The sequence below is a fragment of the Arachis hypogaea genome, chromosome 20, assembly GCF_003086295.3.
Source record: "Arachis hypogaea cultivar Tifrunner chromosome 20, arahy.Tifrunner.gnm2.J5K5, whole genome shotgun sequence".
Lineage (NCBI taxonomy): Eukaryota > Viridiplantae > Streptophyta > Magnoliopsida > Fabales > Fabaceae > Arachis > Arachis hypogaea.
In genome coordinates this window covers 134,124,878-134,150,949 of record NC_092055.1, presented here as the reverse complement: position 1 = coordinate 134,150,949, position 26,072 = coordinate 134,124,878, and the positions used below count along the sequence as shown (strand labels likewise).

The 26,072-nt window shown below is 36.2% G+C and overlaps 2 protein-coding genes, 1 long non-coding RNA gene and 1 pseudogene across 29 annotated transcripts; 2 read left to right on the top strand and 2 right to left on the bottom strand.

The window, feature by feature from the left end:
• The first annotated feature begins 6,053 nt into the window (after window positions 1-6,053).
• LOC112785198 (uncharacterized) lies at window positions 6,054-7,652 on the top strand. The gene is made up of 2 exons (XR_003194185.3): window positions 6,054-6,379; window positions 7,240-7,652. It is a non-coding gene; the product is annotated as an uncharacterized lncRNA (long non-coding RNA).
• A 1,150-nt stretch (window positions 7,653-8,802) lies between these two features.
• Window positions 8,803-18,760, top strand: LOC112786418 (uncharacterized). 27 transcript variants are annotated; one of them, XM_072230789.1, is made up of 8 exons: window positions 10,175-10,541; window positions 13,813-13,925; window positions 14,682-14,750; window positions 15,658-15,762; window positions 15,866-17,600; window positions 17,832-17,914; window positions 18,029-18,294; window positions 18,382-18,760. In XM_072230789.1, the coding sequence occupies exons 2-5, from the start codon at window positions 13,896-13,898 to the stop codon at window positions 17,351-17,353; spliced, it is 1,692 nt and encodes a 563-aa protein (XP_072086890.1). In that variant the 5' UTR covers window positions 10,175-10,541; window positions 13,813-13,895; the 3' UTR covers window positions 17,354-17,600; window positions 17,832-17,914; window positions 18,029-18,294; window positions 18,382-18,760. The 27 variants fall into 27 exon arrangements, with proteins under 27 accessions (XP_072086893.1, XP_072086895.1, XP_072086887.1 ...); XM_072230790.1 differs by having other exon boundaries at window positions 17,994-18,294; XM_072230787.1 differs by adding an exon at window positions 11,273-11,365 and having other exon boundaries at window positions 10,410-10,541; window positions 18,029-18,760.
• Window positions 17,729-18,567, bottom strand: LOC112786417 (UDP-glycosyltransferase 73C1-like; annotated as a pseudogene).
• Window positions 18,761-19,372: 612 nt separating the features above from the next.
• LOC112784642 (UDP-glycosyltransferase 73C6) lies at window positions 19,373-21,189 on the bottom strand. The gene has a single exon (XM_025827929.3). The coding sequence runs from the start codon at window positions 21,015-21,017 to the stop codon at window positions 19,542-19,544; it is 1,476 nt and encodes a 491-aa protein (XP_025683714.1). The 5' UTR covers window positions 21,018-21,189; the 3' UTR covers window positions 19,373-19,541.
• Window positions 21,190-26,072: the final 4,883 nt, after the last annotated feature.

The following is a 26,072-nucleotide window of genomic DNA, read 5'->3' as shown; positions in this document are numbered from 1 at the left end:
GCCAGGTCATTAGCCAGGAAAGTGATCCGAGCTAGATTCTACTGGCCAACCTTACAGAAAGATGCCACAGAATTTGTGAAAAAGTGCCAACCATGTCAGATGCATGCAAATTTCCACGTGGCTCCCCCAGAAGAGCTCATTAGTATCACTTCTCCATGGCCCTTTGCAAAATGGGGGATGGATTTATTAGGTCCTTTTCCTCAGGCGCCAGGACAAGTCAGGTACTTAATCGTGGGAATAGATTATTTCACAAAGTGGATAGAAGCAGAGCCATTGGCCACAATCACCGCGCAAAGAAGTCGGAGGTTCCTCTACAAAAATATCATCACAAGATATGGGATACCTCATTCCATTACTACAGATAATGGAATCCAGTTCACCGACTCTACCTTTAGAAGCCTAGTAGCCAGTATGAAAATCAAACACCAGTTCACCTCGGTGGAGCACCCGCAAGCCAATGGGCAAGCCGAGGCGGCCAACAAAGTCATATTGGCAGGGCTAAAGAAGAGATTACAAGATGCAAAAGGAGCTTGGGCCGAAGAGCTCCCCCAAGTGTTATGAGCCTACAGGACGACACCCCAATCCGCCACTGGAGAAACTCCCTTCCGACTAGTTTATGGGGTAGAAGCCATGATCCCAATAGATGTCAGCGAGCAAAGCCCAAGAGTGATTCTCCATGACGAGATCGGGAATGTACAGGGGCACAAAGAGGAACTCGACTTGCTCCCCGAAGTCCGAGAAGAAGCCCAGATAAGAGAAGCAGCATTGAAGCAAAGGATGGCTACAAGATACAACAAAAAAGTCATCCGAAGAACATTCACCCTAAGCGACTTGGTCCTGATCAGAAATGACATTGGAGTCAACAAATCAGGAGAAGGAAAGCTCGCTGCAAATTGGAAGGGACCATACAAAATCAAGGAGATCTTAGGAAAAGGCTATTATAAAGTGACCGACTTGGACGGCACTGAGTTACCAAGATCGTGGCATGCTTGTAATATGAAAAGGTACTATAGCTAAAAGCGAACTCTACTCCCTGATGTACTCTTTTCCCAACTTCATGATTTTTTCCCCAGAACCAAAGGGTTTTTTCTGAAGAAGGGTTTTTAACGAGGCATCATAGTAGGGGCTAGGGGAAATAGACTGTCAAAAACCCTTAGTAGCAATGAAGTACCCCCCAATTAATAAAGATCTTTTCAAATATCTCTTATAAATTCCTTTTCTATTGTTTTCCATTCCTTTCTACGAAACACGCCGACTTAAGCTCGACAAAACGTGAAAATCCCATGAACCGACCTAGATGGTCGTCAGGATAAAACGACGAGGTACAAGTTAGTGTAAAGAGGTTATAGAAGTTGATCATGATAAACTCGGAAACATCCCGACTCTTAAGTCGGAATGAGAAACCGAGTAAAACAGAAATGAATCACGAAAATAATCTAAGTCATAAAAACTCAATGAAACGAAATTGGGTACTAGGAATAACAAAAGAGAGATAGGAAAAAATCCAAGAAAAGACTAAAAGGCTGTCCTAAAGATCCTTGAAACAGAAAAGTTCAGAAAGGCAGACGAAAGCCAAAGAAAAAGTTTTTTAGAAAAGATCAAAGGGAAATTCGAAATAAGAAAAGCATGCACACACAAGGTAACTTAAACCCTTATCCAAAAAAGGGCATTTATTTTTTAACTTAAACCCTTATTAAAAAGGGTATTATAAAAACGTTTTATTTACGGCCTCAAAAGGCCAAAAAATTGTTCAAATACTACCAAAACAAATAAAGAGTTTAAAAAGAGGGGACCCACAAGCCGGGCCCCAAATAGCCAACAAATCACTTTTTTTCAAGAGGAGTAGACAGGCAACCACCACCAGAGGAAGGAGCGCCACCAGGACCGGGAAGAGAGGCATCCATAGGAGACGAAGAAGAAGTCAGAGGAACTGTGGAGGAACTCGGGACATCCTTAGGACGAGGAGGAGACTCTATAATCCTTTGCCCCCGAGTCTTCAAATCTGACTCGGAAATAATCTCGGGGACAGGAGGATCCACAATGGCACCATCAATGACAACCTTATCGGGATCTAAAGGAGAGAGGTCCAAGTCAGGAGCAATGACTCCGACCTGCTCCCTAAAGATCCTCCAAGCCTCCTCAGCGCCATCAGTAATAGAGTCCTCCAACTCGGCGTATGCCTTCCGAGAATTCAGCAGATCATTCTTCACAGACACAAGATCATCAAACAAACTTTGATAGCTATCATGTGCTGTCTTCCTCAAACCGACCTCCATGTTGCATTGGGCTTGCAACTTCCTCTCCCTCTCCCGGAGGTTATCTCTCTCCTCCCTCAGCCTGGCGACTTCCTCCTTCAACTTCCCCTCATGCTCCTGATATATGAGAAGCCTACCTTCCAGCTCTTCGACCCTCGAGGTCATCCCTAAAGAGCTGAGAGGAGCCTTCTCAAAAATATCTAAGAGTTTGCCACAAACCCCCGCCGCCTTAAGGCTCTCCTCAACCAGAGTGGTAAGGTGGTGCCGAACAGAAACATCATCCATACTTATACGAACATTAGGATAGATGTTCTTTCGGACGAATGCAAGAGCATCCGCCTTCACCTCACCAGAAGAGCCAGACTCTAAGGTCTTGCGCTTCTTGTTCTCTGGTTCAGAAGAAGGTTGAGCAGAGGGGGGTGGTTGAGAGAAAGTTGAAGAAGAAATTACGATGGGCTGAGAGGGAGTCCCAACGTTCCGAGGAGGAGGAGGAGGAGAGATAACCGCCCTAACACCACCAGTCCTGGCACGAGATCTTGCTTTAGCCTCCTGGACCCTTTGGTAGGATTCCTGAGCATTTGCCTTTGCCATCTCTGAAAAGACAATAACAGACAAATCAGACAAGTCGGATAAGTCACGTCGGTTTCGGAACATCACGTTAGTCCCCCAACAAGTCAGCTACAACCCCGAGTAGTATACTCGAACCCAAATCTTAAAGAGAAATTGGGCTCGAGTAGGGGCACTGTTCATACCCTGGCCCAACGAATAAGGCCCAGGATCCAAATAAAAAGGCCCAACCCAAAGGGTTGGCCTCACCTTTCGCCAGATTAGCCGCCACGAAGTCGGAACTAGTCACGACTTGCTCTAAAGAAGTCGGGAACGAGGATTAACTGGCAGATAGGCACTCATTTGAATGAGTAACTGCCCCTAGAATCTCTCTAACCACTTCACGAAGCAATATCTTAACTTCCCTAAGATAAAGGGACGGTTAACACCCTAGAAAAGTGGCACTACTCCAACGGTGGTTATTGGCTCACCACTATAAATACACTGACACCCCTCAGGTATCTCTAAGTTCCAATACTCCCTAGACCTGCTAACCCCTTTGCTGACTTAGGCATCGGAGTGTCTTTGCAGGTACCACCCCCCATTCACTCATACAAACAAGTCGGACGGAGGCCCCCAAGGCGCAGACCCTGACAAAGGCTTCCTCCCTCAGACGATTGGGCCGACCAGCGCCATCCAGCCCATTAATCTCCGGTTACCTACCGTAACAAATACCAATAATACTTTTCCATGTGCTGCTTTTAATCCTAGAAAAAAAATTGATTTTAAATGTTATAATGTTATTATATTGGCACAACACTTTATTTTTGTATGATAAACATACACAACACTTTATTAAATAATTTTTTATAAAGTATTTAAATGTTGTGTTTATAAAATATTTAAAGTATATAAAAATGTACTCGTATTATAAAAAGAGTAATTAAAATGTCGTTAAATTTTTATATGTTATTAAAATTTAATATATATAAGTACATTTTTATATGTTATTTTTAATTCAATGTACTAATAGGAGTTAAAATTAATTTATATTTGATAATTTTATACTAATTTCGAATTACACCATGTTTTCAAATTGTGAGTAGTTCGAATCTATTTGTTTCGAACTCCTTAGAAATCACGTGCTCACTTGTAGTTCGAATGAACCTCTTCGAATTATGCTATTTTTAATTCGAACTGTAGCTTCGATTTACATATATACCTACGTTAGGAATAATTCGAATTATGTTGTTTCGAATTATATGGGAGTGTAATTTGAATGAAGTTGCTTCGAATTACATTATAGTGTGCTTTGGTTGATTGATGAATCAGATTCTTATTTAGCTGAAATGTGTAATAAATTTCTCCCCTTGACTTAAATGTGTTTTTTGCCCTAAACCTATAGAATAAGATCCTGTAATATGATATAATTTATGTAACTAAAATTCCTCCTAAGGTAATTACTTGAATTTTTCATAAATTTAAAATCTATATTTGAATAGAGATTTTATTGAGTTTTTAGATAATTTGGTGCCATACATGATGAGCCACAAAGAATTTAGTGTTATTGAGCTTATTGAAAATTGAGATTAATAGGCTAGAGAATATCTTATAATACTGGCATAATTCTTATAACTTGCTGATCAAGATTTTGTAACCCTATTATAATTTCTATAACTAGATCCTTTTGTAAAGAAATTTCTTCAATTTTTTTAAAAATCAAAATTTATATTTGGATGGTAGTTTTATGGAGTTCTGTAACCATTTGATATTATGCGTGTTGAGTCACAACAAATTTAGTGTGGTTACATTATTAGAAATTATAAAATTGAAAAGGTTGGAGAATATTCTGTAATAATGGCACAATTCATAAAAAATTTAGAGTATAGTATCGTTTTTATCTTTAACGTGTTTGGGGTAAGTCTTAAAATTGTCCCTAACGTTTGAATAGTCTTATTTAAGTCTCTAACATTTCAAAATTAATTCAATGTCTGTTAACGGATTTGACGGTGGGACAAAATTGAGACGATTTTGAAACGTTAGGGACTTAAATAGGACGAAAATTTTAGGGACAAAAATGATAGATAGAAATAAATTTTAATTTTATCCTTCACTATATCAATATTTTACTGTACATAGTTATTCAATTATTTTTTAATCACATTTAAGTAAATTACACTTAATCACATTACTTTGATTCTAAATAAATTTATTTTTTTATAATTTTACTCCTAAAGATTTGTACTCATCATGAAATATTTGTAAAATGACTAGAATTACATTACTTTATTATATATGTATCATTTTTTTCTCCACAAGTTTATATACTAGTCATTCTACAAACATTTTATGATGAGTAAAAATTTTTAAAAATAAAATTATAAAAAAGTAAATTTATTTAGAATAAAATTAATGTGATTAAGTGTAATTTACTTAGATGTGATTAAAAAATAATTGAATAATAATGTACCGTAAAAAATTGAAGGATAGAATTAAAATTTATTTCTATGTATCGTTTTTCTTCCCAACATGTTCGTCCTATTTAAGTCCCTAACGTTTTAAAATTGTCTCAATTTTGTCCCGCCGTCAATTTTATTAACAGATTCCTAACTGCAGGACAACATTGAATCAATTTTAAAATGTTAGGAACTTAAATAGGACGATTCAAACGTTAGGGACAACTTTGAAACTTATCCCAAATATTAGGACAAAATCGATACTTTACTAAAAAATTTAAATAATTTTTTTACAAGAGAATCCAGTTATAAAAATTATACTGAAATTAAAGGATTCTAATAAGCAGGTTACATGAATTACGCTAGTATTACAAAACATTCTCCAACTTCTTCAATTTCACTAAATCTCTTGTGACTCATTTCAAATGACACAAAATGATCCCAAAACGCCATAAAATTACCATCCACACATAGATATAAGAATTATGCCAAAGTTACAAAATCTTAATTAACAAATTATGTGAATTGTGTCAGTACTATATGACATTCTATAGCTTCATAAATCTTCTAATTTTTAATAATTCAACAATACTAAACTTCTTATAATTAATATGTCAAAAGGTTCTGAAAACCGGTTTGAAGCGATCGGTCGAATCAGTTGAACCGTGAACCGTTGCTAAATACGGTTCGATTAGAAGTTAAAATCGTAAAATTTAAAAATTGATATTGGACCGCTGAACCGGCCGATTTTTGAAATGGGTCAAAAATCAAAATTTCCAAAAACGGTCCGTTGAAGCTTGGTTGTGATTTTTAAACCCTAATATGCCTAACACACAGTAACACCCCTCTTGGCCTCTCCTCTCCAGCACGCAGAAGCAGAACGCGAAGCAGCACCCAGTAACACCCTAGCCCTAGGTTCCTTGCCGCCGCCGTCCCCAGGTTCTCGGCGCCTCCACTTCTTACTCTTCCCCCTGTCCGGAACCCAGGTAGCTCAGCTCGTCGTCCCCATCTTCCCTGGCTTCTCTGTTTGTGGCTTGGAGCAGCTCGCCGTTGGGTCGCCGCTTGCCGTCGCCTCGCCTATCGCCGTCGTCTCGCCGGTTGCCATCCGTGTCTTCGTCGAAGGTTAGTGATGGCTCTATTTAAGTTTGCTTCTGGTTACTGATGGCTCTGTTAGTCTGTTTGATTTTGCTTCGCATCTGCTCTTTCTTTTTAATTTTGCCATGGTTAGTGGTTACTGATGAGTGATGAGTGATGGGTCTGTTTAATTTTGCTTCTGGTTACTGATGGTCTGTTTAATTTTGCTTCGCATCCGCTTCTTCCTTTTAATTTTGCTCTGTTTACTAATGAGTGATGGCTCTGTTTAATTTCTGAATGCTTGGTTCTTCTTGTTCTTTTTAATTTCTGGAATTTTTGTTCAAAATTTTTGTGTAATGTTTTGTAATGTTTTATAATGTTTGTTGCTGTTTTCTAATTGCTAGTTGCTGGGTGCAGGTTTAGTGTCATCACTGTTTTGAAATGTTTATGTACTAATGTTTGTTGCTATTTTGTCATTGCTGGTTGCTGGATGGAGGTTTAGTGTAATTATTGGTTAATGTTTGTTGCTGAATGCTGATTGTTGAGTTTAGATATGGTCTTGTTGCTTAATGCTATTTGTTCTGAATGGTAAATGTTTGTTGCTGAATGCTGCTGCTGTTTTTAATTTCGTGAATGATTTATTAATTTCATTGTTCTTAATTTCTGTTCTTATTACAAAATTTGCAATTGGTGATCTTTTGATTTATTATATGCTTCATGTTTTTAGTTTCACTCTGCTTCTAGGCTTTGAAATCAGTTTATGATAACTGTGATGTAATTATTTAGTTGGATAACTAATGTAATTATTGAGTTCAAGAGACTAGTTTTTCTGTTCTCGTTATTAGTAAGACATGGATAGTCTAGAATTTTCTATTTCTTTCCCTTACTTCTGAAGTTTATTATTTCAGAAGGTTCAGTGTTGGCTTCAACTTTCAAATGGGAATTGGGAGCTGGTGAAGATAATAACATGTTTTGGAACTAAGTCTGTTGTTTCACTGTTTGATGGAAAAGTAAGATATGATCTAGAATTACAACAGTACACAGTGATGTTTGTTACATCTATAGCTGGACTCAGTGAGACAACTGGAAAATGTTATTTTTATTTAACCTTGTTAACAGTATCTTGTACAATTCAGACAAAAGCAGGGCCTATTTTGGTTGCCATAAATCCCTTCAAGAAAGTTTCTCTGTAGAATTAAAAGGGCCTGTTTTGTTTTACTTTTTGACTACATTAAGACAATATTCTCTATCTTTAACTTGTGCACTATAATTCAATCCAGTTATTTTTAATGGAAATATAATTATGTTAATTGTGAACAAATTTGCTGTATGTTTTTGCGTATTTTGATGATTAATTACATTTAGTTGGTGATATTTTATGTATGGTTTTAAATTTGAAAGATATTTTATGATGTTTATTTATAGTTTATTTATTATTTTATTAAAGAACGATTTTTTCGGTTGAATCACGGTTAGATCGATTGAACCAGTAAATCAATTATTAGAACGGTTCGATGGTCGGTTCAGTTTTCAGAACTCAAATGGTCACAAAATTCTATAAAATCATCATTTAAATATGGATTTTAATTTCATAAAAAAATTAAGAAAATTTTTAATAAGAGAATTTAATTACAGATTATATCAGAATTATAAAATCTTAATCAGCAGGTTATAAAAATTTTACCAATATTAAAATATTTTTTATTATTTTAATCTCACATTTTTTAACAATCTAATAATCTCACATAAATTTTATATTAGCAACAGAAAATTGAAATTAAGCTTCTTTAAACACGAACGTCTATTATATTTTTAGTAAATTTTTTTCTTTTTCAACAAAACACTGAAATAGATATAATAATATAAATTTAAACAACTAATGTAAATTTTTTATTTTATACCTATTTAATATAATGCCAACTAGGAACGAATTTACATTGTTGGTAAAATTAAAGGCAATATATGTCAATTAATCACATGTGGTGTCTAAATCTAAGAATATTGAATGGTGATTGATAAAACATTTGGTATCATTTATAACGAGTAAGAAATGATTTAGTTGAATTATTAAAAATTGAAGTTAATTAAAAATTTTGAAATTGAAGTTATTTGAGAATGCCCTTGTAATATTAAAAAAATATATTTTATCACAAAAAATATTAAAACAATTAAAAATATTATTTATATACTAAAATAAATCAATTATTATATATTTTTATATAAAGACATACATAATTTAACATATTTTTAATGTATATTTTATATTCTAGTTAAGGTTTTGAAAATCGGTTCGAATCGGTCAGTTGAACCGACTGAACCGTGAACTGCTGAAGAAAACGATTCGAACTAATGTTAAAACTGTAAATTTCAAACCGTAATTGAATAAGTGAATCGGACGAGAATCGGTCGGTCAAACCGAACCGTGACCCGGTCGGTTTTTTTAGGGGGAGCAAATCGTGGCCGTTTCAGCTGCTGCACTTAGCTTAGCCCTAACTCAGAGGCCCAGATCCAGATTCTCCTCATTGCAGAACGCTCTGCCTCTCTCACACTCACACAGACTCAGTCCAGGGCAAGGCTCCTCTCAATTGAGCTCCTGGCCGTCCCTCACCTCCGTCCAGCCACCGCCTCGTGCCGCCGCCGTCGTTCTTTCGAGCAGCCACCGTTTGCTCGCTCACTTTCCCTCCATCGCGCAGCTGCCATCGATATCAACCTTCCCTTCCATCGCGCAGCCATCGCAACCTTCCTCCGTCGCGCAGCCATCGCAACCTTCCTCCGTCGCGCAACCTAGCTCTGTCCCGTTCGAAGCCCATCGCGCAGCTACGATTCCTTGTCTTGGTCATTCGGTGAAACTGTCTCTCTCTTGCATGCTCTGTTGAAGGCTTCTTCTAGCTTCTAGGTAAATTTTTTTATTAACTATATTGAACCATTGTTTGATTCTGTGAAGCTCTGTGAACTGTGAAGTACTGAAGTCACTGAAGTGTGAACTGATTTACTGAAGTGTGAAGCTCTGTGAATAATTTTTTTTATTAGCTATGATTGAATAATTGTTTGATTCTTCTAGCTTCTAGTTCTAAGTAATTTTTTTTATTAACTATGTGATTTACTGATTTTTTATTTTTTTGTGAACTGTGAAGTGTGAACCAAGGTTCTATGAACTCAAACTGTGAACTGATTCAACTGAAGTTACTGAACTGAATTGTGAACTTTGTTGAATAATTATTGTTAGTTAAGCTGTGAAGTGTGAACTACTGAATTTGTTTGTTTGTTGAATAAATGTTTGTTTGTTGATTAATTGTTGAAGCATTGCTAAACCTTGCTGTTGAATAATTTTGATTAATTGTTATATAATTGATTAATAATTGCCACACCTTTGCAACCCAGCATTCCAAGCCACTTCACTCCAATAACCTTGTCCATTGTTCATCATGTACTTCATGAGCTTCTCATCTTCTGGTGACCATAATCCCTTCCTTAGTAAGATGTATACTAACATTTTTCTTAAAAGTGTATGTTTGGATTACTTTAGATTGATTTATAGTTTAAAGTATATTAATAAGCACAGAATGAGTTAATCATGAAAAACACACTTTCATGAGTTAATTATCTTCAATATCAATATCACTCACATAGGGGTGTTCAAAACCGATTCGGACCGAACTAAACCGATAAATCGAACCGAAAAAACCGAAAATCGAATAAACTGAAAATCGAAAAAACCGAAAAAAATATATTTTTGCAGTTTTTTTGTGGTTCGGTTCGGTTTTCGGTTTTGACCATGAAAATGTCAACCGAACCGAACCGAACCGGTGAGGTTAAAAACCCTAAAATAACCAAACCCCCCCTCCCCCAAATTCCCCTTTCAGCTGCGTGACCTAACCCCACCCCTCCCACTCTCCCAGTCTCCCACTCCCAGCGTGACCCAATCCCATTCAGCGTGACCTTTCCCCCTTACCCCAATCGAAGTGAAACCTGGTGCTCTCCTCTCGGCTCTCACAGTCGCGCTCTCCCCTCGGGCCCTCACAGTCTGCACCGGTGCACCCAGCTGCGGAGCCACCCACGTGGTTGAGTCTCGAGGCCGGCAGCGAAGCCTTCCTCCTAACGCCGCCGAACCACGAAGACCCACGAAGACCCAGCCCCAGCACCACCCTCGCACCCAGCAGTAGCAGTCGCAGAGCACCCAGCCACCCACTGACCCGGCAGAAGATTGTTGGTACTGTTGTTTGTTTACTCATTGTTGCTGACTTGCTGCTGTTTGTTGATTCATTATTACTATTTATTGATGTATTACTGACTTGGTATTGTTGCTGGTTATTGATTCATTGTTCGGTTTATTGTTGCTGGTTATTATTTGGTTTACTAACTTGGTATTGTTGGTGGTTATTACTAACTTGGAATTGCTGAAACTGCTTCTGGGTTGTTCATACTGAATTTGCTGTTCATACTGAAATTACTGGGTTGTTCATACTGGAATTGCTGTTCATACTGAATTGCTGAAACTGCTTCTGGGTTGTTCATACTGAATTACTAAATTGCTGTTCTGTTTGCTGTTCATACTAAAATTGTTGTTCTGTCTGTTATTATCTGATAATATCCGAAAACTTGATTTGAAGCTGCTTCTGGTTTATTATTATTATTAGTTATTTTGGAAAAATAAAAAATTAATTTTGAACTGGTTTAGTATGATTTAGTATGATTTATTACTTTTGTTTCCAAATCTATATATATGGGAAATTGGTTTGTTAGCAGCACGACAAAGTAGCACAATTACAGGAACATATGCAGGATAATTCATAATTGAAGGGTTTTTGAAGCTAAATATAATGGTTAAGGTCATTGATCACTAGAAGTTGTGCTATTGTTCCAACAATGATAGCTGCTATAGTTTTTAATACATCAGAGAGTTCATTGGATACTATGAATGAATGGCTCAATATGGTTCAGTCAATTCAGATTCCTTTTGTACTCATTCCACTTCTTACATTGGTGTCTAAAGAAGAGGTCATGGGAACTTTTAGAATAGGCCCTATGGTAGAGGTAAGCTTTGTTTGCATTCTAACATTTGTAGAATTGATTTTGATGTATACTGATTATGTTTGGTAATTTGTCTAAAAGTGATTTCTTCCTTCGAAAAAATAAATGATTCTAAATATATCATGTTATGATTTTGTGAAGTAGTATAGTAATATTTTTTTTGAATTGATTGAAAAAACCGAATAAACCGAACCAAACCAAACCGATTTTAATTGGTTTGGTTTGGTTCGGATGGTTTCGATAAAAAAATCGAACCAAACCGAACCGCAGTTTAATTAGACGATCGGATCGGATGACTTTTCGCTCAAAAACCGAACCAAACCGCACCGCGAACACCCCTACACTCACATAGACCACTCATATAACATAGTTATACATTTTTCTCTCACTCTCAGACACGCGCTACAAAAACAGAGGAATAGAGTTTCTTTACTAAATAACTCAATTCATTTCATTCTTGGCATTCATAACAAGGCTTTTCATTTCATTGCAAGAGTGGTGATACATCTTGATGAAGCTATAATGATGTAAGCATGGATAAATCACAAGCTTGATATCTAACGCATTTTATTCCACAAACAGAAAATTCACATGACAGAAAAAATAGGGGGTTGGTTGATGAGTCTAGTACTAATAATAAATGGTTTCGAGAAGGACCTCAGAGATAATAGATACTTTCATCTCTTTTTTTTCTTTGCTCACAAGTTATATGTTGTTGCTGGTAGAGTAGGAGTAGTCGTATTTGCACAATAAAAATTAAATCTAATGGTATATTTATAGATGATATTGATGCTGATTTAGATCAAAGTGGTGGTGGTGGTAGTAGTAGTACATGTTATGTTGCACCACTTGATTTTTCTGGTCCAAGTAGTTGATGATATCAAGGAAGCAAATCTGCAGCAAGTTATGGCAGATTTTGATGATTGATGACAAACTTGGATGTTGACATTTTATGTTTGGTTGGTTGTTTTTGTTATTTGACTTTCGAGTTTGTATTTAAATGAAATTATAATATTTTGGTTTATGTAGTACTTTTAATTTGGATGATATTTTAAAGTTTATATTAGACTATAATTATATTTTAATGTATTTATTTATAATTTATTTATTATTTTATTATAAAACGGTTTTTTCAGTTCAACCACGGTCGAACCAGTTGAATTTATAAATCAGTGAACCAGTAGTTAGAGCGGTTCGATGACTGGTTCGATTTTCAGAACCTAATATTCTACATTAATAACTAATTTTAATGACTAATTTTAATATATACTTAGTGATTATAAAATATTAAAAATGAAAAAAAAAAACCAATTGTGAAACAAAACCCTAACAATACCATGCCTCTCGAGTTCAATTCTGCAACTCTTCTCAGTTCTCTCTTTTCCATGTTCTGCTTCCGCTTCCGCTTCCGCTTTCACCATTGCTGTGTTTGCCACTTTGCCTCTGCTTCTGCTGTTCTCGCTTTAAGGTGCTAATTTTGAGTTTTCTTCATTTTTTATTTTTTATTTATTTGTTTGTGCCTAGGGGTGAGCAAAAAAATCCAAAATTTGGATTTTAAACCAAATCCAAACCAAACCATTAAAAAAAAACTAATTTTAAATAAAAAAAAATCCAAACCAAACCAAATTTATTTTATAATTTGGTTTTAAATCCAATCCATTTAAATGGTTTTAAATCTGGATCCAGATCCAGATTAAAATCCAAATCTCAAAAACACCCTAATTCTTCATTTCTGATTTGGTGAACCAGTTTTAACTCGCACGAATCCTTTTCTCCTTCGCCCGCAGCCGGCACCGCCGCACCGGAGCAGGCAACTGGCACTGCAGTTTCGTAGCTGCCACCACCACCACAAGCGCGTCGTGCCACTGCTCTGTTCCGCCATCCGCGGTTCCGCCGTCCGCCTTTTCTCGCCGTGACCCAGCTCTGTTCTTCTCCGTTCTCTGGGTACCCTCAAGGTTAGATAGGTTTACCATTAAGTAATTAATTTGGTAGATTGAAATGTTGTGAAGCAACAGAGAAGAACCACAGTGTGAATCTATCATCTGAGAAAAGGAATTGAGTGGTAGATAGGGATTTACTACATTTGTGATTATATAGTTGAAATTGCCAAAGGTGCTTCCATGTTCTTTTCTGTTCTGTTTCATTCCATCAATTTGAAAAACTGAACAAGGTTTGATTGCTTATGCTGTTATGCATATCAAGTGTTTGTGTTAATGCCACTTTTCTATGGTTTTCTTTATTATTTTTTTATTTTCCTATTTTTATAGGATTATGATGATTTATCTTTTTATATTTCTAATAGCCCCATTTTAGTGCTTGGGGAAAACATATGAAGCTTTACTATGAAATAGTAGACATTCGGTTGTATGCATGCTTTCTGTAAAAATTAGCTTTTCTAGTGCACAAATGATTTAGTGATCTGTAACTAATTATTCATATTGCATTTGCAGCTAACATTGTACTAGGATCTGGATCACTTATCGGGCGTATTCTATCTTTACCTTCTACTGCTCTAAATGTGCCAAACAATAGGATGCATCCTCTTTCTCTTAGCTCTCTGCAGGTATGTGTAGTGTTATTGTATTTTGAATTATCATGTACTTATCGTTTTGTAAATCAAGTGATCAAGACCTTGATCCTTTGGCAAATAGATTCAAATGCTTTTGCTTTTGAATATTCTCTCTAAACCCCACATATTTTGGAATCCTAGGTGAAAATTCAATTGATAAGCTATGAATTTAACAGACTTTTTTTTATCATGCCTTTTGAACCAATGCCCACCAACTCCAACTTAGCCAACTGTTGTCATTTGAGAACTAAAGGGTGCACATCAATTAGGAGGTTCAGTAAGTGAAGAAGCTTCAGGATAATTAAGATAGCACAATTTTGTCATTGTATATGTAGCCGACTCAATCTAATATGAAAAGATTGTCATTGTATATGCTTGTATGGTCTCATCACTGGAGTTAGTTTGATATTGCGACTCAGTGTCTTGAATGTCTGAGGTATTGTTTGTAAAGACGTAGGCAGGCAGTGGATGTTTATTTAGAACTGATTATGTGTATTTTGTTGAAATATTAATGTAAATTTATCACATGATAAAAGCAAGCCTTAATAAATATATTCAAACTTATAATTCATCAGTATTTTGATTCCTTCACTGTCTTATTTTTGGAGTGTGCCTATCTTTTATATTAGTATATGTTGAAGAATGACATCTTATTGCATTTTGTAGAATTTTATCTATTGTTTGTAGTTTATATATTATTTGTTATGTAACCTGTTGCTTATTGTTCTTTGTTATTTATTCCTTTTGTAGGAAGAAAGACTAAGAAATTTGAGGCACCGGCTTGAAGTGCCCTTTGATGGTTCCAAAACAGAGCACCAAGTATGTGGTTAATGCAAGTTTTGTAATTTTCAAATCAATATTCTGAAATTCGCTACTATACCCTGCATTCTATCATATCCAATTTTTTCTCTTGTTCTGATCCAATCTTCACTTTTATGCTACTGCTCAAGTTTGCTTTGCATGGCTTACTTAATAAACAGTCTTAATGTTGTTGATCTGCAATGTGGTGACAATAACTACTTGACGTGCAAATTCATGTTAATAAGGAAATGTTTAGGGAGAAATAGAAATATTTTAAATTGAGTTGCCTTATTGGATTAACCAATAGGTTGCAAAGAAAATTACTATCCGTTTCTTTGTTGCATGTCTATATTAGTACATTGATACCTAGTGCACATTATTTTTAAAAGTGGATTTTTTTTTAAAATATCTGGTTTGAAAATTGGATTTTTAAAAACTAGTTTTAAAATTGGATTTTTGTTTAAAGAAACTGATTTTAAGACTGGATTTTCAAAAATTGGTTTTAAAACTGAATTTTTGGTTAAAAAATCTGGTTTTAAAACTGGATTTTATAAAAAAAAACCGGATTTTAGATTTGGATTTAAAAAAAAAACTGGATTTAAAAAAATCGGATTTAAAACCGGTTTTATATGTAAAACTGGATTTAAAACCGGTTTTATACGTAAAATTGGATTTAAAACCGGTTTAAAACCGGTTTTTATTTTTTTAAACCGGTTTAGAACCGGTTTCTCTCTTCAATCCAGTTCTGGTTTGGTTTTATGAACCATAAAACTGGTTCTGAAATGGATCCAGTTTGGATTTATAAAAATCCAAATCATGCCCACCCCTAGTTTGTGGCAACTACTTAGCTTTTAATTTCTATTGAGATCAATGAATTGTTGTTGTATTGTATTAAATATCCAAATTCGTCTTCTTCATTCTTAAGGTAGCTAAACGGTTTCAGGCAATACTGATAATCATAGAGTGGAGAATTGTGTTTCGTGAAGTATCATCAGTTTTTATGTTAAGAGAACATAATGTATGCAACGAGGTATGCAATCCCTAAACTCCATCGCTTTCTTCTGCCATCATCGAACTTACTTGCTTTTATGCCATATGCCCACCGTACAAGGCTATCTCTTCTTCATTCACAGCCGCTTCCATCACGAGACGCTTACAAATTTGATAATGTTGAAGATGCTGTAGCTTTATTTAATTGCATGGTTGATATGCATCCGCAGCCATCGATTGTGGAATTAACCAAAATCTTGGGAATGGTTGTAAAGATGAAGTATTATGCCACGGCTATTTATCTTTATACCCAGATGGAGTCAAAGGGCATCCTACCATTTAGTGTTACTTTGAACATCTTGATCAATTGTTATGGCCATGCAGGTCAGATGGGTTTTGCACTCTCGGTAATGAGCAAGTTTGTTAAGTGGGGATTTAAGCCAAGTGCTGTAACTTTTACTACAATAATGAAGGGGTTGTGTCTTAATGGTAAGATTTCGGATGCATTCTACATTTATAATAAAATAGTTGCAAAAGGATTTTGGTTTGATGAAGTTATGTACGGAACCTTAATCAATGGGCTGTGTAAGTCTGGAGAAACAAGACGTGCTCTCCAAATGCTTTGGAAAATGGAGGGTCAGTATGTTAGGCCGAATCTTGTAATGTACAATATTGTTGTTGATGGTTTGTGCAAAGATGGACTTTTGAATGATGCACTGGGTTTGTATTTTAATATGCTTGATCGAGGAATTTCCCCTGATATTGTCACTTACACTTCATTAATATATGGTTTCTGTCATGTGGGCCATTGGAAAGAAGCTAGATTATTGCTGAATGAGATTGTTGTTAAAGACATCAGCCTAGATGTGTATACCTTTAACATAATAATTGATGCATTATGCAAAGAAGAGATGCTATTACAAGCCCACGTTATGTGCGATGTGATGATTCTAAGGGGTCAGCAACCAAACATTATTACTTACACAATTTTGATGAATGGATATTGTTTGAACAATGAAGTTGATGAGGCAAGAAACTTATTTGATATGGTAATTGAAAGGGGTGTTGTGCCTGATGTTTGGAGTTATAACATCTTGATTAAAGGTTATTGCAAGATTAACAGAGTGGATGAGGCCAGGAATTTGATGAAAGATATGTTTCGTAAGAACATAGTTCCAGACATTGTAACTTACAATTCTCTAGTTGATGGCTTGTGCAAAGCTGGTAGAATCACGTCTGCATGGAAGATTGTTAATGAAATGCATCAACCATTCCCTGATGTAAACACTTATAATATCCTTTTAGATTTCGTGTGCAAAAACCAGCATCTTGATGAGGCAATTGCATTATTTAAAAGACTCATCTTTGAAAGAAGTTTTGTTCCAAATGTTTGGAGTTACAATATCTTGATTAGTGGTTATTGCAAGAATAAAAGATTAGATGAAGCCATGAATCTTTTCCAAGGTATGTGTAAGAATTTGGATCCAAATATTGAAACTTACAATATATTGTTACACGCGTTATGCGACAGGCAGCAACTGGGCAAGGCAATTATACTATTAAACAAAATTGTTGACGATGATATTTGTCCTGATTTGTACACATACAAAATACTTATACATGGTTTATAGAACTCTGGAAGAGTAAAAGAATGCATAGAAGATTTTTCAATCATTTTTTCATCAGAGGAAATCATGCAAATGTCAAAAACATAATCGATCATCTTTGTAAAGGTGGATTATCAGAATAGGGAAGCCTTTGATTTTACAATGGGAAGACAATTAAAACCTCTCTAATGCTGTCACTTCTAGAGAAAAGAAAAAGGATGAGGCACAAAGTTTTCTGGAAATGATCATTAGATGCATGGCAAGCAATAAGGTCAGTTGTTTTAATTTCCAAGTTGATTTCTGAAGTGACCTACATGGTTTGAAAATGCTTTTTCTTTCGGCCTTAGGCATTGGACTAGTTGTTTCAATTGCGTAGTTAGTTCTAAGTTGGAAAATGTTTTAATTTCCAATTTGGTTTCTGAAGTAACCTACATAGGCATTTTAATTAGATTATTTTCAACATACAAAAAAGCATTCTTACTATTAAAAGATAAACTTGCAGATACCTAAGGATTGGAAAAGTGGCATATAGTTCTTTCGACCACAGCATTTTTGTTGAGGAGGCAGTGATGGAGACTTTACCTGGTAAGTCCACAATTGAGTAGTTAGTTCTTTTTTCTTCACTAAACTTGTTCCATTTCTCATTGTTTGGTGATAATGCCAGTGGTTTGGTCACTTCAATTTTGTCTGATATACCAGGCACGACAAAGTACTCTGATTCATCCTTTATGCTTTCCCTCGCATCATTGGTGCACAAACTGAGTACACAAGAGACAGAAACAACTTACTCCGGCAAAAGAAATCCCAGGAATGCTGAATTTGTTGGCAATGTGGATTGTATATAGCAAACACGTATCAGAAACTATGCAGCTCGGCAGCGGCACCAACTCTTCGAAAACCTTCTCCACCGGTTCCCACAAAAATGCTTGTTGCATTCAACAAATTATCAGCATTGCCAAGTGAAGGTAACATATCAAAATTCTCACACCCTTCTGGCAAACCAGCCTCTTGATGTGGAAATTGATGCTGAATTAATCGAATCTGATAACCAGAATCATTGTAACGAGCAAAGGTTTGGGGTTTATGTGATTCTTGTTGCATTTTGTGGGGTTGTGACTACCATGACAACAACACTCTGCTGAGGCAGTATTTTTTGCAATGTCCATCACTGGGATCATGTGACCTTGTGCCACTAAAAGGAACACAACGAAATGGAGCTGTGGTGTTATGGAATCCATTTTTGTTTTGGTTGATATTGTAACTGGATTTAGTCCACTGAATTTGGGTGGGTTTAATTCGTTTACCTGTGTGACATCTATAACTAACATTCTTTTCTTGGTATGTGTGTCTGCTTTGTTGTTCACCACACTTTATTTATATTATATATATAAACAAATTTGCCAGAGATAAACACAATCTCTTATTTTTCAATTGCTTGTCGAAATAAGTGGCAGCAGCGAGTTTATTATTTGTATTCCAATGAGCTGATTGAGGAAATTGGACCTATCAACCTTTTGATTTGATGAGGATTAAGGCATATCAGCTGCAAAAAAAAAAAAAAAAAAGCTGAGATAACACACTTGCAGAACATTAGTATACTGCATAAGCTTATTCAGCTTTTGCCATCCCTTCTTCAACTTTCCAATTGATGAACAACTCTTACTATCATCCCTTCCTTCCCAAAGTTAGGCTTGTATGTATTATGTAATGTGAGCTTTCATTTTCATCCTTTGTAATGTGTCCAACCATTTGGATTAAGACAACCACATTGGAAAAGAAGACAAGGGCGGATTGAGTTGTCTTCACGTCCTAAAGTAAGGTCTGCCCCCACCGCCTCTCGCTTCATCACCACTCAATTATAGTTGAGTGCTCTATGATGGTTTTATTACCTGATTTTGATAATCTTCAGATCAAAGATCAAATCAAATACTATTTAGGATTTGAACTTAATATAATTAGTTGAGATTAAAGGATTTAACGTTTTAACCACATACATAAATTATTTTACACATTAATTATTTTTAAATTACATATAAAAATGGATTAATAAGCAAGACCATTCTTTGATTCCAAGTGCAAACCGCATATTATACATTGAAGAGCCCTATAGTCAAATATTTTGATATTCCAAACACAGCAAAAATTAAGCATATTAAAAACTCTCACACATTTGCAATTGCATTGTTGGCCATTAGTTTGGAAAATCATATTATCATATACCTCCCATGCTTTTATGCAAAATATCTTGGATAAACACAGTCAAGTTACTATGAGAAGATCCACCTTCTTCTACAGATCTTTTAGCCATTTCCGCTAACTTTCTTATCCTTTCTCTTCTTTCTTCACATTCACCATTATTCTCATCCATTAACTCCTCTATTGCTATTTTAATATATTCTTTCTTAACCAGTTCACCAACCTCCTCTTCCTTCCCCCAAGCAGTAGGACTTTTCACACCAACCATCACTCCAACTTTTAGTACTTTGACAACTAGTTTTTCATTCAGAAACTGGTCTGCGAATAACGGCCATGTCAGCATCGGCATGCCAGCGCATATAGCTTCCAAAGTAGAGTTCCAGCCACAGTGTGTCAAGAACCCTCCAATTGAAGGATGTGACAGTATTAGTAGCTGAGGAGCCCAACCTCGAATTATAAGACTCTTACCTTTGATTCTTTCTTCAAAACCATCTTCCTTAATCCACTTTTCTAGCGCCCCTAATTGATTCCCTTCTCTAATTACCCAAATGAAGGGTCTTCTAGATTCTTCTAAGGCTAAACCAATCTCAATCAACTGAATTGCAGTTACATTACTTAAGCTTCCAAGGCATACATAAATCACACTCTTTGGCTTTTGAGAATCAAGCCAATTTTGATGCTTCCACTCTTCAACTGAAACACTGTTTCCTCTTTGAACCTTCTCCAACTGATCCTTGTTGCTTAGTGACACCGGACCAACACACCACACTTTATCCTTTCTAACCTTCTTGTACATTCTTTCATACTCAGGCTCCAATTCTTGGAACGAATTCATGATTACTCCATAAGAATCACTTTCAGCTGCATAAATCTCTTCACCAAACCTGCTCCAATTCTCGTCTACCTGTGCCGGTACCTGCGATTTAGTGACTTCAATTTCGTCCGGTAAACCCGGTATAACGAAGTACTCTGTTTCATCCTTAACACTATTCCTCACATTACTTGTATGCAAAGCATCATAACACATTAAACAGAAGCAACTAACTCCAGCGAAAGAAACCCTTGGAATCCTGAATTTCTTAGCGACGTGGATCGTGTACGGCAGACTCATATCGGAGACTATGCAGCATGCCGGCGGCGACAACTCTTCGAAGATCTTCTCCACCGGCTCCCTTAGAAGACTTGCTGCGTTGAAAAAACTGAAAGCATTGCCAAGTGAATGAAGCATGTCAAGATTCTCACATCCTTCTGGCAAGCCGGCTTCTTGATATGGAAACTGAAGCTGGATTTGTCGAATCTGGTAACCGGAATCAATGTAGCGAGCGAAGGTTGATGTGAATCTTGCTGCGTTTTTCGGGGTTGTGACAACTGTGACAATAATATTGTTATTGCGCTGAAGTAATAACTTTGCTAAGTCCATCATCGGAATCAAGTGGCCTTGTGCCATTAATGGAAACAGAACGAAATGGAGCTGTGGTGTTTGGGGAGCCATTTTTGTTTCTTTGGAGATGGATAATTTAGGTTTCGTGTACTGAATAATTTTACTTGGACTCTAGCTTTATAAACTACATTTCTTTCTTGGTGACGTAAGTGTCTACATAGGCAATCTAAAAAATGTTATATATTTTTTATTTTTAATAAAATTATTTGATAAAATATAAAATAAAAAATATCCTTTATATTATTAAAAAATAATATAATCATTCATTTATGTATAAAAATATTATCTGCACACTAAAATTAATTATTATTATATATTTATATATAAATAGAGTAATGTTTTATAACGAATAAATACTATCATTTTTTGTTAGTATTTAGTTAATAATAATTTACACTTATATTTACATGATTTTGCACACAAAAAATATATAATTTGTATCTATATTTACTAAAATTTTATACATATTAATCAATACAGTTTGTATCTATATTTTTTTTAGAATTTATATATATAAATTAATAAACTTTATTTGTTAAATATAATTTAACATTTGTACTGATTAAATAATGACAAAAATATTAAAAATTACTAATTTAAATTTTTTTATATAAATATATAATTTAATTTATTTTTAATATATATTTTAGTGATTTATTTTAATATATGTTCATAATTGATTCATATAGTATTGTGTGAAAAATTTTTTAAATGTATCGATACATTAATATTTTAATAATTTTTAATTATTAATTTTAATTATAAAAAATATATATAATTAAAAGTAACAGTTAAAATTACTGGAACCAATGTTGATATACTTGAAAGCTTTTATGTTGTGTCTCTGGAAATCTCTTTACAATCAACATCACGTGTCTTTGGATTCGATGAAATTATTTATGTATGTATATCTTTTTTTTTAGTATTTAAATGAGGCTAAAGTCCAAAATTACAAGACACTAATCAACTGAGGTAAGGAAGTCCCTCTACAATCATCAAACAAAATTTATTTTAAAGGTGCTGGTAGCACATCAACAAAATTAAAATCTGGGTTACACTTTAATCCTTCTCTAACTAAAAAATCAGCAGCTCTGTTTCCTTCTCTATAAGTATGACTTACTCTAACTTGCCAGTTCTTTTTAAGCCATGTAGAGATAATTCTGATCAAATTACTGGGGTGGCTTTCTGCATTTTCTTTAATAATGACATCCATAAGCGCTTTTGAATTCAGATCCATAATGAGCCTCCTGATTCCCAGCTCCCAGGCTGTTTTTAGCCCATGTAACAAGCCCCATATCTCTGCTTGGAAAGCTGAACATACTCCCAAGTTCGAGCAGTATCCAGCAACCCAATGCCCCATCTCATCCCTTAAGAGTCCTCCACATGATGCTGTTCCTGGGTTTCCGCACGAAGCACTATCAGAATTCAATTTGATCCAGTTGGTAGGTGAACATGACCATGAAATCTGTCTTTCCACTTTTTCTCTATACTCTCCAGTATACAGCTTGTAAGGAGCATTCCTGATCGAAATTGCTTGATTGCAAATGAAGGAGCACAGATCGTAAGGCCTGGTGAAACCCGGCATAAAAATCTCCTTATTTTTCCAGTGCCATAACCACCAGCAGGTAACTACAAATTGTGTTATCCAATCTATTTGGTTTGAACGGCCCAGCTCAATGCAAAGGTTCCATCTGAGCCACGCTTCGAAGGGAGCTCTAAAGAAATCTTGAAGGAAGGCTGGGTGAATGAATTGGGTCCAAATTCTAGATGCTGCTGGGCAGTCTCTTAATAGGTGCTCTTGGGTCTCTTGGACTCCTTGGCATCTATGGCAGAAGGGGGGGTGCTCCAAAAAAATTTGATATTCTTTTTGCAGTCATGAATTTTTGGTGTGTAGTCACCCACAAGAAACACCGCATTCTTTGGGGTCCTCTCCACTTCCATATCACATTCCACACTTAATCTTTTGGTTTTTCATGCCTTGCTAAAAGTTTATAAGCACTTACAACAGAAAAATTTTCATTTTGAGTTGCATTCCACCAAATTTGATCTCTGCCTGCTTCTTGAAGGGGAGGGTGGATAGCTCTTATTTTGTTAATAATGATATCCGGGAGAAAATTCTTTAGAAGGGGGTAGTTCCAATCATTGTTTTGTTCCACAGCTTCAATAACTGTCATGTTCCTTATCTCCGTAGGGATCTGATTACTGGTTAGGTGCTCATGAAGAGGTTCATTTTCTACCCAAGGATCATCCCAAAGGCGAGTCAATTTACCATTACCAATTGAAAATCTTGTATTCTTGTCAAAGATCATCTTCATCTTTTTAAGATTTTTCCAGAATTGAGAATCTGAGCCTTTGACTTTCATCTCACCAGAAAATTGTCTCCCTTTATCATATTTATTCAGTAGTACTCTTGCCCAGAGAGTGTCATTATCCACCACTAATCTCCAAAAAGCTTTGAGCATGAAGGCTTCATTCATCAAGGAAAGTGATTTGAATCCCAAGCCTCCAAGGATTTTGGGTTTGCATAAAATATGCCATCCCACGTTGTGAAATTTTCTTTCTCCTGCATTCTCTGCCCAGATGAATCTTCTTTGCAATCTTTCAATTTCTTGACAGACTCATTTAGGGATAATGAAATGCATCATATCATAGTTTAGAGAGGGAGTTAACACAAATTGAGCCAGAGTAACTCTACCAGCGAAAGACAAGCATCCTACTTTCCACCCACTGAGTTTATTCTTGACCCGTTCTACTGCATTGGCATCAATTCTAGCACCCCTTTTTTTCTCGCACACCTTCGCAATTTCATTATAGTCGTCAACTAGCATCCAAGGCATATCCATATTACAAGCAATCTGTTTAATCTTTTCAAAAAACACCTTTCTAAGGCTTTCTTGGGGACTCAATAAACAGCAGTTAAAGCCCAAGGAACTCTACATTAATCATCTATAGACATAGGAATAAACTGAGTATGCATTTCAATACAGGTTACCTGTAGGGAGTCATAATTTCACAGAGCCCATATGCCACCACTGTAGTCCTGTGCTTCATGCATACAATAGTATTTGAAACACAGGCTTTTGATGATCTCCTTAGCCCTCACGCCACTACATCTAGTTTCAAAAAGGAGCACCAAATCAGGATGCTTCTGTCTAACCAGTTCTTTAAGGGTGCTAACCGAAGCATGGTTGGCAATCCCTCTTATATTCCAAGCAAGGATCTTTATAGATAAAAATCTAAACATAAACTACAAGTGTGAAACTCTGTATCTACTTGAACAACTTATTCCAAAAACAACCAGTACTCATTACGAGCACACCATTTCATCCTCCAGAGAAGGATGCTCTTCCATAGCCACTACTGCAATTACCATCTCTCTATTTTCAACGTCCTTCATTACCATAGAGAGCTCCCTGGAGTCAACAGAAACAAAGCCTGGGGGTACTGGATCAGGGGGTTCTTTAGAAGGAGTTGGGTTACACGCTGAATCTACAACAATAAGGAAGGGTGTTGGGCTGTAGGGTGATGGGTTGGCCCAATTCTCTTGGTGGTGTTGGGCGTCAAGGGGGTGATTAGTCGAAAATATTCTGGGTGGGGCTGAAGAGGAAGCAGGTTTAGGGACATATGGGTTCTCTTTAGAGATAGAATGGGCTTGTTGTAAGGTCAAAGAGATGCCTTTGAAATGGGCTGGCTGGGTCTTGGGCAGTGAGCTGGTTCGGGTTTTGGGCTGGGTAGGGTTAGCTTCGGATGACTGAGCCTTCTCTTGGTGGATAGCATCTGAATTAATCACACTATGACGTTGTGGGGATGCCTCTTTGTGTACCTCATAGATTCTTCTATTTGCAGCACATCAAAACGAGATTGTTTTCCATTTCCACCCATATTCTCTCTTTTTTCTTGCACATTTCCACCTTTGCTGGTACCTTCTCCATGATTTGTGGATTTTTTGCCACGTGTATGTCTCTGCACTAACATCCAAGGGCCAAAATCCCTATCATATTTTTTTGAACTTTTTTGCCCTTGTCAATCTTGTCCTTTACATTTTTGTTCCTTTTTTCTGCCTCTGGATTTCTTGCTGTGTTTTCGCCATTACCATTTTGAGACTCTGAAGCATTCTTTTTCTTCTCAGGGCAGTTCTCCCTGTCATGGCCCACTCTTCCGCACGAAAAGCAAACTAGATGGAGCCCTTCATATTCAACTGCATGAGGTATACCATTGATTAGGTATTGGGACACCAGAGGTTTGTCCAGTTCCACTTTCACACAAATTCTGGCAAACTTTTTTCTGGAGACCTCCGTAGTATTGCTATCCACTTTCAGTGTTCTCCCCACTATATTCCCAATTTTTTTTTAGAATAGTCCTGTTGTAATATTCTATTGCTAGTCCTGGGAGCCTCACCTAGGCAACAATCTTGTCAATGGACGTCGTAGTTGGATCAAAATCCGGTTTCTAAAACTGAACAGTCAAGTAGTGATCTAGAATATTCTACAGTCCTTCTATAAGAGCGTAATCCAAATCCTTTGAATTGAAAAACCTTACCGAAAAGAAATCATCACCCAGATCTATTACCTCAATGCTTCTCATTTTGGCCCACATAGTTTCCAATCTCCTTTTCAGAGCCAAAAGAGAGATTTTTCTGCCAAGCAATTTCACTATTAGGGAGTTCCACCATTCTTCCCTAATTTCCTTTTGTATACTCTTCCCTATAATCAGATTCAGCAAGCCATTAGGTATCTTTTTTATAGTAATCTCCTCATCATCTATATCTTCGTTCTCATCATCTCCGTCCTCCTCTTCATTTACCTTTTCTGCTTCATCTTCCCTATTGACTTCCGCACTGGAATCTCCTTGTCGAGGGGCACTTTTTCCTGTCTTGACTATGTTGGCAAAAGAAGTCGACCATCCCTGTGTTCCCTTTTTCGATTCTTTCTCTGGAGGCGTTTCACCAACATGCATCACGGAATGTTCCCGATCTTCTACCTCTTTATGACCTTCCATCCAAGCATCCACCCTCGGATGAATGCAAACAGATCTAGAAAATTCTTTACCTTCCCTATTCTTCTTTACTTTTTTTTCCAAGTCCCTGATGGAGATCTTATTCAACGT

Coding starts and splice junctions, on each gene's coding strand:
- LOC112786418 (XM_072230786.1), top strand. CDS start 13,896: ATGCATCCTCTTTCTCTTAGCTCTCTGCAG. Junction 13,926..14,681: donor TTTCTCTTAGCTCTCTGCAG/GTATGTGTAGTG, acceptor TTCCTTTTGTAG/GAAGAAAGACTAAGAAATTT. Junction 15,763..15,865: donor AACATAATGTATGCAACGAG/GTATGCAATCCC, acceptor CTTCATTCACAG/CCGCTTCCATCACGAGACGC.
- LOC112784642 (XM_025827929.3), bottom strand. CDS start 21,017: ATGGCTCCCCAAACACCACAGCTCCATTTCGTTCTGTTTCCATTAATG.